The sequence below is a fragment of the Strix uralensis genome, chromosome 3 (assembly GCF_047716275.1).
Source record: "Strix uralensis isolate ZFMK-TIS-50842 chromosome 3, bStrUra1, whole genome shotgun sequence".
In the NCBI taxonomy this organism is placed as follows: Eukaryota; Metazoa; Chordata; class Aves; order Strigiformes; family Strigidae; genus Strix; species Strix uralensis.
Window position 1 is genome coordinate 30,234,851 of NC_133974.1, and position 19,091 is coordinate 30,253,941.

The following is a 19,091-nucleotide window of genomic DNA, read 5'->3' on the forward strand; positions in this document are numbered from 1 at the left end:
CTGATTGTGTGAAATGAGCAGATTAGTTAAAACGCTGTTAGAGGTGAGCAAGCTGAGCAACTGCTACATAGCTCAGACTGCCTCACAGAGCAATGCTGTAGCTGATACACAACATAACAGTGTAACAGTGGGCAGGCACCAGGCAGAAGACATCACTTTCCATCTGAGCAAGGATTGAAAACCCTCAGACCAGGTCTCCCTTCCTTTTGGCAGACTGTGATACATGTAAGAATGACAAAGAAATTGTCAAATACAAGGAGATGTTAAAAATGTCCCTATCTTTATACTGTGGCTCATAAAAAAGGAGGTGCAGATTTAGTCTTTTTCTGTTCTGTTCACACAGCACCGGGGGGGGTTTGGCAAGTCACAAAGGACTATAACAGCTACAACAAAAAAAGGGAGAATAAACAAATGAAAAAGGGTGACAAGATAAGAGACAAAACTATTATGAAGTTGAAATATAGTGTTTCTATATGATTTTTATGTATTATACACACATACACAATAGCATATAACCAGTTTATTGTTATTTGGGGGAACAAAGTCAGAAAATAAGGACACAATATCAGTATTTTATGGTCTGTAACATAACGTTAAGAAAGAAAAGAAGAAACAGTGTTGATCATATTCAGTAAGAGGCATTTCTGTTATTAGTAAAGACACTACTTTTAATGACATTTCACAGTATTTCCATAGATGACTTCAGCATTTTTCTCTCTCACTTTTTTTTTGGTAGGCAGACGTTGCCTGATTATATTTTCTCTTAAAAATTCACGAATCAGATGTTAAGGGGGGGAAACACTTTTTGTTAGAAGAGCACCTTTTAAAGCAGAACATGAAAATAGCCACATTATAAACAAAAATTCATGGCATAGATAAATGAAGATAGTGCCAGAACTTATAAAAATCCTAATGTCATGCACAACAACTAAGCCTTATTGATTATTGTGAGTAAGGTTCACTATTACTCATGGAGTTATCGTCCTATACACTTTTGGCAAGTTGTTTATGTGAAAAATAAGATACAGCAATATAATAGCATAGTATTAATCTACTGTTTCTGAAAGTGTAACAACTCAGCAGGATTTCAGTGTACCACTACTGGAGCCACAAGAAAGAATGAAGAACATCTCTGTTCTGGAAATGCAGAAAACATATGACGCATTTTCAGAGGTAACAGAAAACACAGACAAATGCAGGGGTTGGTAAGGTCCCTGCTGAAACCTCATTTTAACAACAACAAAGTAGTAAACTACCTGTGCACTGAGATAAGATGATAACACCACAAGCTGAAAGAGTTTGTGACAAATGTCAAATATAAAACATTAGTTTCCATCCTCAGTTCTGAGTTTTTATCAGCATTCTCTGCGTCCAAGATTTTTTCTTTATTCTTGTAAAATACCCTCAGCTGGATTAAGTATAATGCCAATTAATACTTTTCTTTATAACTCCTCTTTCAATTTTTATTTTGGTTTTCTAGATTAGTATTTCAAGAATATTTTCAGTATTGAGCTGCCCTATCACACAACCTGAGAAATCTGTCCTGCCTGCTGTTATGTGACATATTAGTAGTTTCTTTATCCTGTTCCCTCCTCCCTTCCTTAAATGTCAACTTTTTAGCATATTTAACAGGGACCAAAGGCTGTTATTGTTATTTTGTTAATTTTGTTAATATTGTATATTGTTAATATACCTAAATCCTCATGGAACTAACTCTTTGTTGTTTTACAAACAAAACAAAGAAAAAGTGAGGGTGACCATTGCATCAACCACATTTTGAGCCAGTATTTTGGATCACAGTGTTCTGTTTTGGCAAAAATTTATTGTTATTACTCCTTTTAAATCTTTTGCCTCCCCAGCATCTCTGAATAAAGTTCAGATCCACAAGCATCAGCATCTGGATTATTCGTGGAAATATTCAGGCTTTAAATATGGGCTGACATCCTTCTCTTTATTCTCAACTGTACCCAGTCTGGTCTCCAGAAATATCAAAAAGTGGGAGACTGTTTCTGACCGTCTAGAACTGAATTTCACCTTACCATTTCCTGTCTTGAGTCTGTCTGGATTCATCTCTGAAGGAAGAAATTTATGCAACCTGATGGATTTCAAAGATTTTTAATGCATGGAAATCCTTGAGTTGCTGCACCTTTTCTATGCATTAATATTTTAATAAGTGATTTAAAATACTTTTATATCAAGAGCAGAATTAACATAATAGGAATTCCTATAAAACTCCTATATAAGAATATCCAGGAACAGAAAGGGTTACATGCTGATTCTACTGTGCTCTTAACAAGACATTTAATGAAGTACACATGTATTTAGTAGAAATACTCCCATTTTATGGACTTTTTTTTTGCTATTACAATAACAACTCCATAATTTAAACCTCAGACAAGCCTGCAGTGATAAACCTTTTTTGTTTTGCAACTCTGCTGCACAAAAACCACCCAGCAGCATGCTCCCTGTTATATGAGAAAATGTCTATCAGGGACTAGGATTCTGCTGTTAAACTCCAAAAGAAACTTTAAACACTGTATTTTGCCACATGGTACATATTTTATTTGTATAAATTTTGGTTGATTTATGCTCTTTATTTTGTTGAAGTTCATCACTTGCTGAAACAGATTGTTCATATGAATAAAAAGAAACAGTCACTACAACTATGATTATTTCCACAGGATAATATTAAGAATAATGCCATGTGTTGGAAAACATTTTTGGAAGTCAGATGAATCTATAGTTTTCCATTATGATTGATAGAGGTTAATAGGATGCTTGTCTTTATTTTCTTGGTTTTATTTTCCATATTTGCATATTTTCCATTGTATTCAATATGTAAGCAGTTTTTATTATTTATTTATAATACAGTGGGTTTATTTTGTCTTTTATAGAGTTAAGAATTCATTAAGGAAAATTCTTGATACCGGAAATACAGTTCACATCAGAAAATTCTTTTTATTTATGCAATATTCTGTCTTAAACATGAATCTAACAGAAAGTAGGAATCTGCTCTGTTTGAAGATGTATTCAGTATTTTCATTAATTCCACTGAAACACAAGGGCACTCTGCATGCCCCCAAGCTTTCACACCTCCCACACATTCTGCACAGAACTGATCTGCACGCACGTAAAATATAAATATGTAACTATATTGTGCTACTAGGAAATTCAACTTCTGAATACTGAATTTCCTGGATAGCTAAAATAGTTAAATAGCTAAAATATTTTTGTTATATAATTACTTGCATATTTTATCAGCACAAACTGTTACTACAAAAATGTAAAGAAACTACAATGGAGGGAAGAAAAACTGTTTTTTTATATTATTTAAGAGAAGCTGACTTCTTTTCCTCAAAGGGAGGTTTGCTGTCTTGAGGATCCTCAAAGCAGTGGTTTTGTAACAATTATATTGTAAATTTTCCTCCTCTTAAAACAGTTTGAAATTTTATTTAAACACAAGCACCAGTGTTCCATGGAGATGCATGAAAAGGCACATGTGAGGCACTCTTAATTAGAAATAATGTGGGGTTTCATGTTTAAATCAGTTTTATGCTTAGGCCAGGGAAACTCCGCAGACAGTGACTGTCCACACAGAAAACCCATTTCCTCTGTAACCACATCATGTAAGTAGCCACTGTTCTTTCAAAATGAACACTTGCTTTGGGAGGTGACACAAAAGAGTCTGCATTCTGCATGTCCCTGAGCAGTAGGCTTTAGTGAGGTTCCTAGAGAATCCTGATGTTTGCTTCACACTCTCAGCTAGCTGAAGCTCCTGCAAGTGGTCTGGAAGTGAACCAGCAGCTGCACACCTTTGTATCCAGGAATGAAACAACCCTTCTGGTTTTAATCACAGCATTCTTGAAATCAAACTTTGAAGGCAACACAACAAGCATACTGTCATCCTAACTTGTTAACATAGGTGATTTCTTTGGTAAAAGACCTAACTAACTGCTTTTTATTCTATGCTATAAAGGCAAACCCAGTCTTCTATGTCTCTTTTTTACAGGCTGTGTAATAAAGCTCAAAGACATTATTTGATACTTCACCTGCTTTATTACATGGTATTTTCTGTGGAAGAATGTAAATGAGTCAAGCTCAGAAAATAAGCATTGCTATCGTGCCTGGGGAGACACATAACATTTCCACTGATGACTTCATTATCAGCAAATTAGCACCAACAGAACAAAGGGCAGCAATTCAGGTGTTACTGAAAGGTGTTTCCAGAAAATATCATAAATGGAGAAGGAAGAAAAAAAGCAAGTATTTGTCACCTATGCAACAATGGTTATCTTTGAAAAATGACTCAATGCAGCTGGGAGGTTAGCAGCTGAATAGGTTAAGAGCTTTAGAAACAATCAATCTTTATACCAATATTTTCAAGTGGAAAATGAAGGGAAGAAAACTCGTTCCCCACAAATTCTAAACTCACCATTGTTTCATTTTCTGTAGCCAAAATTTCATAGGTCTGATCTACATGAGGAGACAAAGTGGTTTCTACTGCTCTTATCAATTGTTTTTTCCAGAAATAAAAGGATAACTTCTTAAAAAGTGCTTATCCGTGCAAGCCTTTATAAAACGCTACAGCTATCTTATTTTTAATAACATCCAAATGAAAAAATAAAAAACCTTTAAGCAATACTTAAAAAACAATACTTCATTACTTTAAATAGTCCATGACTGCATGTGAATGGATGTGAATACAAAATCATAGAATCATAGAATAATTTAGGTTGGAAAAGACCTTTAAGATCATTGAGTCCAACCATAAAATGGAGAATGTACTAGCAAACTGACAACTATTTAAAATGTTTATCTCACTATTAAGTGTTTTCACAGTAATTTTTCAAAGCAACTAATGTCCAACAGTTACTGTAATGTTCTTTCCTAAAACAGACTTGTGAAATATATATCAACTCCCTGTTCAGTAATAAAGACAGCCTTATAGCTCTATAGTATACCCTATAGCAATAGACCCTATAGGTGTCCGGAAGGTCATGTTTTGGGGATAAGTGACAGTTGGAATGGACAGAGACTGGAACACAAGTTGTTAGAATGGTTGGTGCTTTGAAGATCTCTTTATCTGAACAAGCTCGTTCTTGTCATCTTCCCCCTAGGCATAATTACAGTGTATCATACTGTCATTTAATCAAGTTTTTAATCTGGTCTTAATAATCATAGAAAACTGCTACAATCCTCAATTTCACAAAGTCCTCTAGATGGGTTTGAGATATAGGTTGTTTTTAACTGATAAGCTACATAGATGACCAAACTAGGAGTGGCACAGATCCTAATTCAGGATCTGATGTAGCAGAATACCTGCATCCTTAATGTTAAGTACATGAACCACAAATATTTCTTACACTCTTGCAGTTAAATACATGTAAACCTTACACACTCCATTGGATCTGGGACATAATTTCTAAATTAGACGAATATGTACTAATAAATAGTATTAAAGCTCAGTTAAACTGACAGTTGCTTTTGAGGTGGTAAAATTCTACAAAACTGTTCAGGAGGGCAGGTGGATTAGTCAAAAATTGCTTCACCACTTTCTTGTGAACCCAGATGCTCTTCCCTCAAAATCCTGTTTTCCTTCAATTTCAAAACCACTCAGCAAATTAACCCACAGCAAATAAAAACCTGATATATAGTAACTGATAAAACAAGATGACATTGTATTGTAGATATTTTAGATATCTCCAAAAATTTCTCTACAATTTTGTAGAGAAAAATAGGGACCATATGCTAAGTCCAGCTTACTGAGCAGCTAATGTGTAACTGGATTTCTTCCTCTCTTACTCTATTGTTACTGTTACTGATTTGTTATTAAATTGAGTTAATGATTTTTGGTGATTTTGGTAAGGAATGATTAGGACTAATCAATTAAATGGAATCTCACAGAAATACCGGTTTTTATAAAAGATAGTAGTGCAATGTTTTAAGCAGTCACAGAGATGTTGTATTTAGTTTAAAGTAACCATACAACCAGTTATGTTGCTAGACGAGGTACCATCAGAGGGTTTGGTAAGGATGATTTATAGCCCTGTAGACTAGGTGTTTCAACAGCTGTATTGTGAAAGGGCCTCGAAGCATGTTAAAATTGCAATGTGAGCCAAAGTCCTTGAGTCAAGGACATTGGGGGGTCCTTCTTTTGAGTCAGTAGTCTGTGGTGGTCATAAAAGCAGCCCCCCGACTCATTTCAGGACTCAAGTGTGCATGACTGGAAAAAGGTGGGAATATAAAAATGAGTTGCGGGGATTAGCATGTTTATGAATGAGAACTTGATTAATATGTATTACTGTATCCAATATAATCAGCATGTTACACGAGTTAGGTGTGCGTTGCTGGTGAGATGACTCCCCTGTGCACCCGGCCATAAATAAAGGAGTGTCTGCTTATCTACATCACATTGGTGTTGATAAGTTCTTTTATCCCATTTTGAATCATAGAATCATTCATTCAGGATGGAAAAGACCCTTTGGATCATTGAGTCCAACCATCAGCCCTACTCTACAAAGTTCTCCCCTACACCATATTCCCCAACATCTCATCCAAACGACCCTTAAACACATCCAGGGATGGTGACTCCACCACCTCCCTGGGCAGCCTATTCCACTGTCTGACCACTCTTTCTGTGAAAATATTTTTCCTAATGTCCAGTCTAAACCTCCCCTGTTGCAGTTTAAAGCCGTTCCCCCTTGTTCTGTCGCTAATCACCTGTGAGAAGAGACCAGCACAAACCTCTCTACAATGTCCTTTCAAGTAGGTGTAGAGAGTGATGAGGTCTCCCCTCAGCCTTCTCTTCCTCTAGCTAAACAGTCCCAGCTCCTTCAATCGCTCCTCATAGGATTTATTCTCCAGGCCCTTCACCAGCTTTGTTGCCCTCCTCTGCACTCGCTCCAGCACCTCGATATCTCTCTCTTATTGAGGTGCCCAAAACTGGACACAATACTCCAGGTGTGGCCTCACCAGTGCAGAGTACAGGGGCACTATCACTTCCCTACTTCTGCTGGTCACACTATTTCTAATACAAGCCAGGATGCCGTTGGCTTTCTTGGCCACCAGGGCACACTGCCGGCTCATGTTCAGCTGTTTGTCAATTAGAACCCCCAGATCCTTGTCTTCCACACAGCTCTCCAGCCACACCTCCCCAAGCCTGTAGCAATGCATGGGGTTGTTGTGGCCCAAGTGCAGGACCTGTCACTTGGCAACTTTTGGTGACACTATACTTGTTAAAACCTATAGAAATTCTGTGAATGATGGTATAACTGGAATTTGTCAAAATGAAAAGCAGACTAACTTTTAAAGGAAATATTTCTCTGGACTTCAATGGGATAGAATGAGTTTGAATAAAACCTCTTTCTAAAGTAACTGAGTCTGATTTCCTAGACAATACCTTTATGACTGACTCCTGGCTGTTGTATTAGCTGTATGTTGTGATAACAGCAATAATGTCTGCATTGTTGATCTTAAAAAAATTAGAAGAACTAATTGTTCCAGTTAGGTTGGGATGAGGAGAGCAAAAATGTTCTCTCTTATTCCTGCCTTAAAAGGACCATCTCTTTGACATCATCAAAGTGTCTCTCCCTGAAGCTGCAGGTACAGTTGTTTCACAGCACAGGAGATGGCCAGTATACAAACTGGGAGAAAAAGAGGTAGAAAACATCAGTACCATTATCCCCTCCTTCTATTAATATGGAAGAAAATTGTTTCACATCAGTGATAGCACAATATGCTTATACACAGACTGCAACATGAAATTGATAAGAGTTTCTAATAATAGTAAAAAAGAGAAGTTCTTATATCCATCATATATATCAAAGTTTCTTTTATAATGGGCAAACACCAGGACTGACCACCACACCAGTTACTCAAGGTTCTAGGAACACGACTATTTTCAAGAAAAGGTAGGTAGAAATATTTGAAAGCGCCATAAAACAAGACTGTACTGCAATTATTAACCACATATTCAGTCAGAAACTCCGAGCTATTATGTAGGACCACAAATGTAGAAAACAATTTGTCAGTGCACTAGTTTGAAAAATCAGTGCTCGATCAAAGTGGTAGTTTGCCCTCAAGAACTATGGGCTATCTCTTCTCAGGAATCAGAGTAATTTGCTTTGAAAAATGCTTCCGTATAATATAAATGTAAGATGCAATGTGCTAAGAAGTTGCAGGCTGAGCCTCACTGAAGAAACATGATGGATAGTTTACATGTCAGTGGTAACATAAAGGAGACACTGATTGCTGACTTCTGTCATTATCTCCATATTCATCCATGAATAGGCTGGTTTCTAAAAGCATTTGCATGACATCATCTTGTAAGACACATATGTGCTGTGTTTTCTAAATTACATAAAATATTTATTTAAAAGTTAAACTGATGATCAGAAATGAAAATATTATTTTGGCCAATTAAAAAATCTGAAGTTATAATAATTCTATGTTATTGACACAAATCCCCCAAAAGTGTGCAATTTAGGAAGCTGAGTTCAGAAGCGTTTTCCTCAAAACCAAAAATGGGTACCTGAGGAGCAAAATGCTTAATTATTTGTAGTGTAGATTAGACAGGATAATTCTGTAAACCTGGTGACAAAAGAATTGTACTTATCTTGAGGAAAGCAAAATTAAAGAGACCAACATCTGAGCAAGGAGAAAAAAAGTCCAAAATCTTTGTGGAGCATATTGGAATTGATCTGGCCAGGAGTCCTTGATCAATTCCTTAAACTTACCTGGCCCAAGATACCAGAATGAGTTCATAACTGTCTTTAGATATACCTGCATCTTCCACGTATTCCACTGGAAGTGGTAACTTGTGTAGCTAAGATCAGATGTTAACCCATGACATTTAAACAGCAGATAAAATAAACAGATACAAACCTCTAGTTTATATATGAAGTACTGATTTTTCAACTGTACTTTGAATTCTGATAAAATGTCTTGCTAAAAAATCAAAATCACAGAGGTGACAAAAAACATTGTTTCCTCTCACTGTATGACCATGTGATTACAGACAGAGCAATAAGATATTATGAAGTGTTAACAAGTTACACAAGGTTTGCGTAGTCTCATATCAAAGTGCAAGCTTATATCCATGACTGAAAGTGCAGAGAAGAACGTTAGGGTTAATTTAGATAATTCCTTTTTGCAGTGCTCACCAAAATAGTACTTCTGTTGAATATTTTGTATCAAATAAACTGTCTGGGAATGGCTAACTATTTCCAACACACAACTTAAAATTGCTATGATAGCCATTAGTGTATCAAAGCCAATGTACAAAGTTATTTCTGTTATTTAACTTCTGGCTAAATTCTTGTTTGTTCTTAACTAGCCTACTATGTTCTTAAGTCAGCCTCTGTGGTGGTACAATTCCGCCCCCGTCTCCATCCTGGACCACTCGGTGATTAATGTGATTCCTCTGTGCACATCCAGTGACCCCAAGTGAGACCCTTTGAGCTCTTCTGGACCCCATTTGGCCTGTGACCAGCATCTCCCCTGGGTTGGGACACCTCTCAGGTATTAACTTCTTGTGGTACTGTCACCAGCGGAAGGCCAGGGCGAAGTCAACCCTGCTGATGCATTTACTCTAAGCTCGAAAAGAGGGAAATTTTAACTTTGAGCTAGCTTCTCCGATGTGTTTAGGTATACACAGTTATTTTCATGAGTATGGGTACATATATGTTTTACTGGATCCAAATAGTTTTGACTGTCTGTGTGTTTGTACATTTTTGTATTTGTGAATGTACATGTATATATATATATTTAAGGTACCATACAATAAGTTAGTGTGAATCATGTCATCTTTGAATCTGTAGTTAAGTCATTATTTTAATTACAACATATTTTACTGAATTATTTTGTAAAACTTTAAACTGCTAATGATTAAGTGTTGCTAGTCATCAGTAAATCTTGATTTGCTGCCAAATCATTACCATGTTAATACTTTCATCCATGACAGCCTCTGAAAAAACATTCTAAAGCTGAAGGGAAAACTTACTCCTTTTTTCAAATTGAGTACAAAACCTAGTAAATGTGAAAGCTTTACATACACAAGTAAATGCATTTTGTGAGAAATCAGTAGGCATCTCATGAGTTTAGACACTGACTTTGGTTTATGACATCAAATTACTTACTGAAGTTTATACGTATCTCTACACACGTTATCATTTTTTCTGCTCATAGAGTCCTACAAGGTTATGAATCATTTTGAGGGAGGACAAAATGGGTGAAGGGGCCTTGAGGCCATGATGCAGCACGAGAACTATGACATAGTAGCTATAACAGAAACGTGGTGAGATGCCTCATACGACTGGAGTGCTGCAATCGATGGCTACAAGATCTTCAGGAGGGATAGACAGGGAAGGAGAGGTGGTGGAGTGGCCCTGTATGTTAGAGGATGCTATGAGAGCTCAGAAATCAAGTATAGTGATAACGGAGTGAGAGTGTTTGGATTAGGTTAAGGACCAATAGAGCACATCTTGCTGTGGGAGTCTGCTATAGACCTCCCAACCAAAGCAGTGAGGTGGATGAAGCTTTCTATAGACAGTTGGGAGAAATCTCACGGTCACTTGCTGTTGTTCGTGTGGGGGACTTTAACCTCCCGGGTATCTGCTGGGATCACAACACAGCAGAGAGGGAACAATCCAGGAGGTTCCTGGAATGTGTGGAGGATAACTTCCTCACACAGCTGGTGAGTGAGCCGACCAGGGAAGGTGCCCTCCTGGACCTGCTTCTTGTGAACAGGGAAGAGCTGGTGGGGGAAGTAAAGGTTGGAGGCCATCTAGGGTGCAATGATCATGAGATGATTGAGTTTTCGATCCTTCGAGAAACAAAGAGAGGGGTTAGTAAAACTGCCACCTTAGACTTCCGAAGGGCAAACTTTGACCTGTTCAAAAGACTGATTAACAAAATACCTTGGGAGGCTTCCCTGAAGGATATGGGAGTCCAGGAAGGCTGGACATACTTCAAGAGAGGAGTCTTAAAGGCACAGGAGCAGGCTGTTCCCGCGTGCCAAAAAATAAGCAGGCGGGGAAAGAGACCAGCCTGGCTAAACAGGGACCTTTGGCTGGATCTCAAGAACAAAAGGAGAATCTATTGCCTTTGGAAGAGGGGCCAGGTCTCTCATGAAGACTATAAAGATGTAGTGAAGTTATGCAGGGAGAACATTAGGAGAACCAAAGTGCAGGTAGAGCTCAACTTGGCTACAGCTGTTAAGGATAATAATAAAATGTTTTTATAAATTCGTTAACAACAAAAGGAGGATTAGGGAAAATCTCCCTCCTTTATTGGATGCAGAGGGAAACATGGTAACAAAGGATGAGGAAAAGGCTGGGGGTCTCAACACTTATTTTGCCTCAGTCTTTAGCAGTGGAACTGGCTGTTCCCTGGACACCCAGCCTCATGAGCTGGGAGATGGGGAGGGGAAGCAGAATGAGGTAAGCACAGTTGAAGAGGAGGTGGTCAGAGACCTGCTACACCACTTGGATGCACACAAGTCTGTGGGACTGGATGGGTTACACCCAAGGGTGCTGAAAGAGTTGACAGATGTGCTCACCAAGCCGCTTTCCATGATTTACCTGAAATCATGGCTAACTGGGGAGGTCCCATTGGACTGGAGGGTGTCAAATGTGACACCCATCTACAAGAAAGGCAGAAAGGAGGATCCAGGCAACCTGTCAGTCTGACCTCGGTGCCATGACCAGGGAAGGTCATGGAGCAGGTCATCTCAAGTGCCATTAAAAGTCATATAATGGACAACCAGGGGATCAGGCCTAGTCAGCATGGGTTTAGGAAAGGCAGGTCCTGCCTGAGAAACCTCATCTCCTTCTACGACAGGGCGACCCACTTATTGGATGAGGGAAATGCTGTGGATATTGTTTACCTTGACTTTAGTAAAGCCTTTGACACTGTTTCCCACAGCATTCTGCTGGCAAAACTGGCTGCTCGTGGCTTGGATGGGCACACGCTTTGCTGGGTAAAAAACTGGCTGGATGGCCAGGCCGAAAGAGTGGTGGTGAATGGAGTTAAATCCAGTTGGCAGCCTGTCACGAGTGGAGTCCCCCAGGGCTCGATTTTGAGGCCACTCCTGTTTAACGTCTTTATTGATGATCTAGACGAGGGGATCGAGTGCACCCTCAGTAAGTTTGCAGACGACACCAAGTTGGGTGGGAGTGTTGATCTGCTCGAGGGTAGGGAGGCTCTGCAGAGAGACCTGGACAGGCTGGAGTGATGGGCTAGGGCCAACTGCATGAGTTTCAATAAGAACAAATGCTGGGTGCTGCGCTTGGGCCACAACAACCCCCAGCAGCGCTACAGGCTTGGGGAGGAGTGGCTGGAGAGCTGCCAGTCAGAGAGGGACCTGGGGGTGTTGATTGACAGCCGGCTGAACATGAGCCAGCGGTGTGCCCAGGTGGCCAAGAAGGCCAATGGCATCCTGGCTTGTATCAGAAATAGCGTGGCCAGCAGGAACAGGGAAGGGATCTTATCCCTGTACTTGGCACTGGTGAAGCCACACCTCGATTACTGTGTTCAGTTTTGGGCCCCTCACTACAAAAAGGACATTGAATTACTCGAGCATGACCAAAGAAGGGCAACTAATCTGGTGAAGGGTCTGGAGCACATGTTGTACGAGGAGCGGCTGAGGGAACTGGGGTTGTTTAGTCTGGAGAAGAGGAGGCTGAGGGGAGACCTCATCGCCCTCTACAACTACCTGAAAGGAGGTTGCAGAGAGCTGGGGATGAGTCTCTTGAACCAAGTAACAAGCAATAGGACAAGAGGTAATGGCCTCAAGTTGTGCCAGGGAAGGTTTAGACTGGATATTAGGAAGCATTTCTTTACAGAACGGGTTGTTAGGTGTTGGAATGGGCTGCCCAGGGCAGTGGTGGAGTCCCCATCCCTGGAGGTGTTTAAGAGTCGGGTTGACATAGCGCTGAGGAATATGGTGTAGTTGGGAACTGTTAATGTTAGGTCAATGGTTGGACTGGATGATCTTCAAGGTCTTTTCCAACCTAGACGATTCTGTGATTCTGTGAAAGAACACTTGAAATCTGGTGAAACAGAATATACAGCATAACAATATCCTTTTTTTCTTTCTGGGTACTCAAACGGAATCTTGAATGCGAAGATGAATACACAGTTGCCCTTCATCACTCAGACCTCTTTATATTATTCCCCCTTCCTTATCCTTCTTTTTTGATGGAATTGTTACAGACTTGTTTTAAATCATACATATGATTTTTCAGTATCACATACACGGTATAAACATTTTTAAGGAGATAAATAGATCTATGACATACTGAAGATGTGATATTGTATGCTTATAAATAGATCTATGACATGCTGAAGATGTGATATTTTATGCTTCTAAATTTGGCTGAAACCACAGAAATTGGACCAATTACATTTATTTGTGAAACAAAAAACATAGAGACAAAAAAAATTTGTCAGAGGTGAATGATACTAGTCAGTGACGCAAGTCAGAAATGTTAAGGTAGGAACAATGTCTAGAAAAACTGCTAGTAAAAGAAACCTCTAATGGTCGGGGTGATATTATCAAGTATTGCTCAACAAATCAGGAATTCCAAGCGTGTGCCAGGGAACAAATGGAGCAAAGTCTCCAGGTGGAACTCTTGCAAGATAAATGCCTGTAACAGCCTGCCATTTTACTCCTGGTTTTGCAGCTTTGTCAAAGGAGCTGACCTTTAAGTCATGTACAGAATATACACAGGCAACATATCAAATTAAACCGATTTCCTCCTTTTAACACATGACATTTAAATATTCTTTTTATTGAACAATTTATAAAACTTTTACAGAATACTAACAATTTTGGAGATTTTAAGAAAGTTAATCTTATAATTAACAGTCAGGGACATACTTTGCACATGCAAGACAGTGATATTCCAAACCTATCGCTATGAACTTTACAGTAATAGACAACCATCTGCCTTCATGCTAAAGCAGAAGCATTACGTTTTTTCCACTTGTGTGGAGGGATTTCACAATGAAGCAGATACAACAGCTTACTAGTAAGGAATTGTTTTATGGAAGAAAGAATGATAACTTTCATATTAAACTCAAAGAGCTTATTTACCCAGAAAGGAAAAAAAACTCCCTCACTCACAGTACACTATATACCCTTCACTGTATTCCCTGTTTACACAATCCTTCCTTTCCATTGTATGACCTAGTACTCACTGCTCAGTAATAAAGATTAAATTTATGTTGGTGGCAAATTTTCTGTGTTGTATTTCAAGTTAGAGTTTTTAAAATAATGCTTGTAGCAACTTCTCATTTCTAGATAACTTTGGTAATTTGTAGTAAAAAAAAAAAAAGGAAAATACTGAAAGCAGTATTAGAGGGAACTGAAGCCTCAGATGGTTACACATATATGCTTTAGACTAAATCCTTACTTTGTATATTTTGGCATATACCCAGTGTTCAATTTGACTTTAGCAAATACACTGATTTCTATGTATAATTTTCTGTTTCCTTAGGAAAATGGAGATTGATTTCCACTTTTAAAAACTGTCATTTAAGGACATTTCAGATTTCTGAGATATCTGATTGCTTAGAGTAAATACACCATGTATTTAAATAAACTATCTTGTCCCTAATATATCCGTAATGACACTTATAACTTGAACATATTTCTAGTAAGGGAAGAACAAGCTGCTGGATTTTATTAGTTAAGGAGGAATTGAATAGGAAAATGCTATATTGCATATAATAAAATGCTATCAATTTGAACCACATAACTGAGATAATGACATTCACTTGCTTTCACTCTAGAAGATGGTCATATATGCTGTCAGAAATATACAGTTGTTAGTAAGAAACTAAGTGGTGTATCTTAATCTAGATGTGAAATAAGCAAATGCACACATTCTAATGAAGCCAAGATGCCTACACAGGGTTTGAATATACCCTGTGATTATGCCAAGTTGAGTGTTACTATGCCAGTTGAGTGTATGATATATTTCCTTGCTGAAATTTAGTTAAGTACAAGGTAGATGACTAAGATAATTAATAAGAACATATTACTGAAACATACAAGTATATGTTACAGCATGATTAGAACAGATCACAGCTATCTTTAGGGAGTCGAGACAATTTCCTTGACTGGAACAAAGTTTCTGGATTGCATACTTGATAATTTACTTTCTCCCTTGCAAGGTCTATAGTAAATAACTATAAAATTATTACAGATGTCCTCATCTCCTGTAATTATGAGTTCTTTCCAGACTTCTTGAAGAATAGGTGCCTGAATATCAAAGGTTTATAATGATAGTTCAATTGGGCAATTTCTGGTCTCATTACACTAAATTATCAATCTTGTTGATACTTTAGGATTAAATAAAATTGTATTATGCTTCAGTTACTTTTCAGCCACTAAATACAGGATACATCAAATCTGATCCTGATCTATATTAACATGCAGTGTGACAGCACATGCCCTGGATTGTAGCTGCCCCAGTGAACTGCCAATGAGCCCATCACATACTGCAGCCTTCGCTGACCCAGAAGCACTAAACACGAGGGAGAAGGCTGTTTCCTGTATTGACGGTGGGGTTGTAGAGGGTAAAAGCAGAGCTCTGTGAAAACAGGAATTCTTTAATTCATCTTATCCACACAAAGGGAAAAAAGAAGACAATTCTTCTTCCAGTGCCAGAACTATTAAAAGACATCCTATGCAGAAAAATGGGTTGCTGTTAAAATCTCATCATCAAGCATGCCTACAAACTTCAGCAAAGGAAATGGCATCTCTTCCAATTTTAGAAAAAATGAAAAGATATCTCATGGAAACTAGACATTCAACCATTAAACGCATGATATGATTATACAGCTGAGGCTATATTCTCAAAAGGAGCTACTTGTTTCAGGTTTTTTTTGAAAGCTTATGTTCTGATTTTATTGAATGGAATAGTTACAAGTGTGTCTAATGTAGGATGCTTCAGTCTTTATCATCAGAGATTTGGTTACAACAGTGACTTTCTGTAATAGTTTCCTGCTTTTACTTTGCTCTTCAGATAGTCATAATTCAGTCATATTCTCACACATGAATTTTGAAACAAAGTCAGAGAAAGAAAGAGAAGGGGACCTCTTCATTTACACAGATAAGATAAACATGTGAAATTCCCTTGAAAATGTAGTTGGAGGAAAGTCAACTCATCCCATTGTGTGAACTCAGCGAGCCTGTACTGCTTAAGGTTCAAAGGAGAAAATGGCTTAGGATGATGTGTTTTTGAATGAGCAACTCAAAAATAGCTGTTTCAGTCAATGGACTGGAAGGTACTTCGACCAAAGTCTGTAGCACAGGGAGATAAGCGTTCAGCCCAGGTAATATGATTCAAACATAGATTTTGTAACTTTTTGTTAAAAACACCAAACCATAGAAGACTCCTGGAGACTGACAGATCAAGTGGAAGGTAAGACTAAGTCAGAAGGTGGCAGCAATCAAACACTGGTAGAAGGCATCAGTGGTGTCCAGACAAGGTGTCACCCAGCAGAGTGTTTGTGCATCTACACTGATATGGCCTGTTACCATAGGATATCTATCAAACTCTTGCTTAAATTTAACATTGCTTACTCCTGGCATAACCCACAAGAAAAGCAAAAACCGGCTCCCATCCAAAATACCAAAGATGATGTTGATACAAAGGATGTTAACTGCATTCTTTGGAACAAGAAGGGAATTCTGGCACATAAAATGTATCTAAATAAATAAAACACTTTATTGAAATGTTGAAAATATTTCATTGAAACACACACTGAATGGTAACTAGATCTGTTATCTTTAAGGAAACCCACTTTTTTGGTTTCACTGTTTTATGAATTATGGTGCAACTTGCACAGATGCTATGTATTGAAAGTAAGTGCAAATAGTATGCCCAGATACCAAGTGCATAGAAGATATCCACAGAATTCAATTTTAACACTGGAAATGTGAAAATATATGATTTAATTTATTATAAACTTGGGAAAGGGTGAAAAGTAAAATATTCTCTGATATCTAAGTAATACAAGGCAATTTTTTTTTGAGCTCACAGTCATTGATTGCTTTCACATATTGTGAGTGTAATGACCTGCTTTCAGACAGTAATACAAGGTGATAGCTCAGATATACCAGCATTCTGGCAAGAGCATTTTTAACTCTAGTTGCCTGTATTTCATCCTATTAGGAGGATTTTACAGTTATATAACCATAATCTAGATGATTTTTTTGTTCTTATCTTCTATACCAGTAATGCCCTTTAATACGATGAGAATTATCCACTGCCATTTATAACCCACTGTAAATTAAAAGCTAAAACAGTTTTTGAAGCCAGCTATAAAATGTCATAAAAAAGAACTTTCTGAAGAGCAGTAATGGAAAACAATTACAATTACAAAACAGAAACCATAGCAGTTATTGATCAGTTTGTCTTATAGCCTTGATTCTTTTTACAAAGAAACCAAAGTTGTTCAAAGAATTAATTTATTCACATTCTAATTAAATTGTGTTCATTTGGCTAATTTGTGCGTTACAAGAAACAGTAATACAATAGAAGTATAAATGAGCCACAGACTGGAAAAAAAATCTTTTTCAGCAAAACAACAGGCACAGTTGTTAAAAAAAGAACAGTCTGTAGAAATGGAAACACATAACCTTTTGATGAAAGCTTCTCCTTATTTTCTTAAGTTAACTTTCTTCTGTCCCAGAAATACTAGGTTGCAAACATGCTTTAACACTCTGCACAGCAATCTGCACAAATAACACATTTTTGTCATTAACTCAAGCCTGCAACTCTTACTATTGTACCTGACTGATATCACCCATCTTACCCTCCAAATATTCTAAATACCTCAATGAATCTATTCCTGAGTTACCAACACTAACTGAAATGGAAAGCAGAGAAACATGTTGATCACTACCTCTTCCCCTTTTCCTGCTCCAAAGAAGCATAAGACTTAAATTTCACAACTAACAAAAAATGAACCGTAATTACCTTTTTCGCAGAACCGACCAGTGAAGTGCAGCGGGCAGTCGCACTGAAATGAGGTGGCCCCAGTAGCCAGAGAGAGAGGATGACAAGTCCCTCCGTTGTGGCACATTCCTTCCTGGCATATGAACGGCAGTTCAGGGGAAATCTGAGAGGTCACAACAGGCTCAGGCAACTCAGGCCCATCAGAAGAAACCATAGGGAATGCTGTTGACAGATGTGTGGGTACAGGAATCCTGAAAGGATAGAGACAACACATCAAAAAATCATGAGACCTAATTGTGCCACTACACTTCAGCTTCATTAAAAACAGTAGGCTTTATTGTTTAGAAGTTCAGATTATATTTAAGAAAATGTGAGTACCTTAGCAATTCCCAAATCAAGTCCCCATTCTGAAATCTAGCTAAAAGAAAATGAAGGTATTTTTTCCTGTGAAGGAACAAGAAATAACTTCCATACATGTAGCACAGTTTGTACGTGCTCTCGTACTTCCTTTTCAGTAGATGTCAACAATGGACTGATAAATAAATACAGGCCTGTATTATTAAATATTTTAGTGTTAAAATTTACCAAATCTCATAAGGCTGTCCTAGAAGATGTGACGTGACTTTCATACGAGTAGATTAAGCATGCATATGCAGAAGGCAAATGATGTAGTACAGCAATATATTTCTTAATTCATAGAAATAACTGGGGGGGGGGGGGGGGGAGAGAGAAAGGGAGATGGCTTTGTTTTCATTTTTCCCTACAATTTTTTTGTTTAGAATGACGTTATCTCTCTCTTCTCAGTTTTTGAACTCTCACTTTAACTACTAGACTGATATGCTAATAATTTTCCTCATTTTAATTATTTTCTATCCAAAGTTAGCAATACCACCTGTTTGTTCTAATTAACAACTTTGTGTATTACTGCTTTTTTTTTTTTTTAACCAGAGAGACAAGCCTGTGACTCACTAAAACTACAAATTTAAGGCTACTGATTTACGTACCAGAACAATTTACGTGCATCACACAAATTACTATGATGAGGCCAAAGCAAAAGGAATCAAAAGTCACAAGAAGATTCATGACTATTTTAAAAGCTTGAACAATTAAAATAGTTTTCAG

At 37.9% G+C, this 19,091-nt stretch overlaps 1 protein-coding gene across 1 annotated transcript in view; it reads right to left on the bottom strand.

The window, feature by feature from the left end:
- The window catches only part of EYS (eyes shut homolog), a 1,118,553-nt gene that overhangs the window by 235,421 nt on the left and 864,041 nt on the right, over positions 1–19,091 (bottom strand). The window contains exon 37 of the mRNA XM_074861787.1: positions 17,991–18,220. Within this exon, the coding sequence (XP_074717888.1) occupies positions 17,991–18,220 (230 nt within the window). The remainder of the gene's footprint in view (positions 1–17,990; positions 18,221–19,091) is intronic.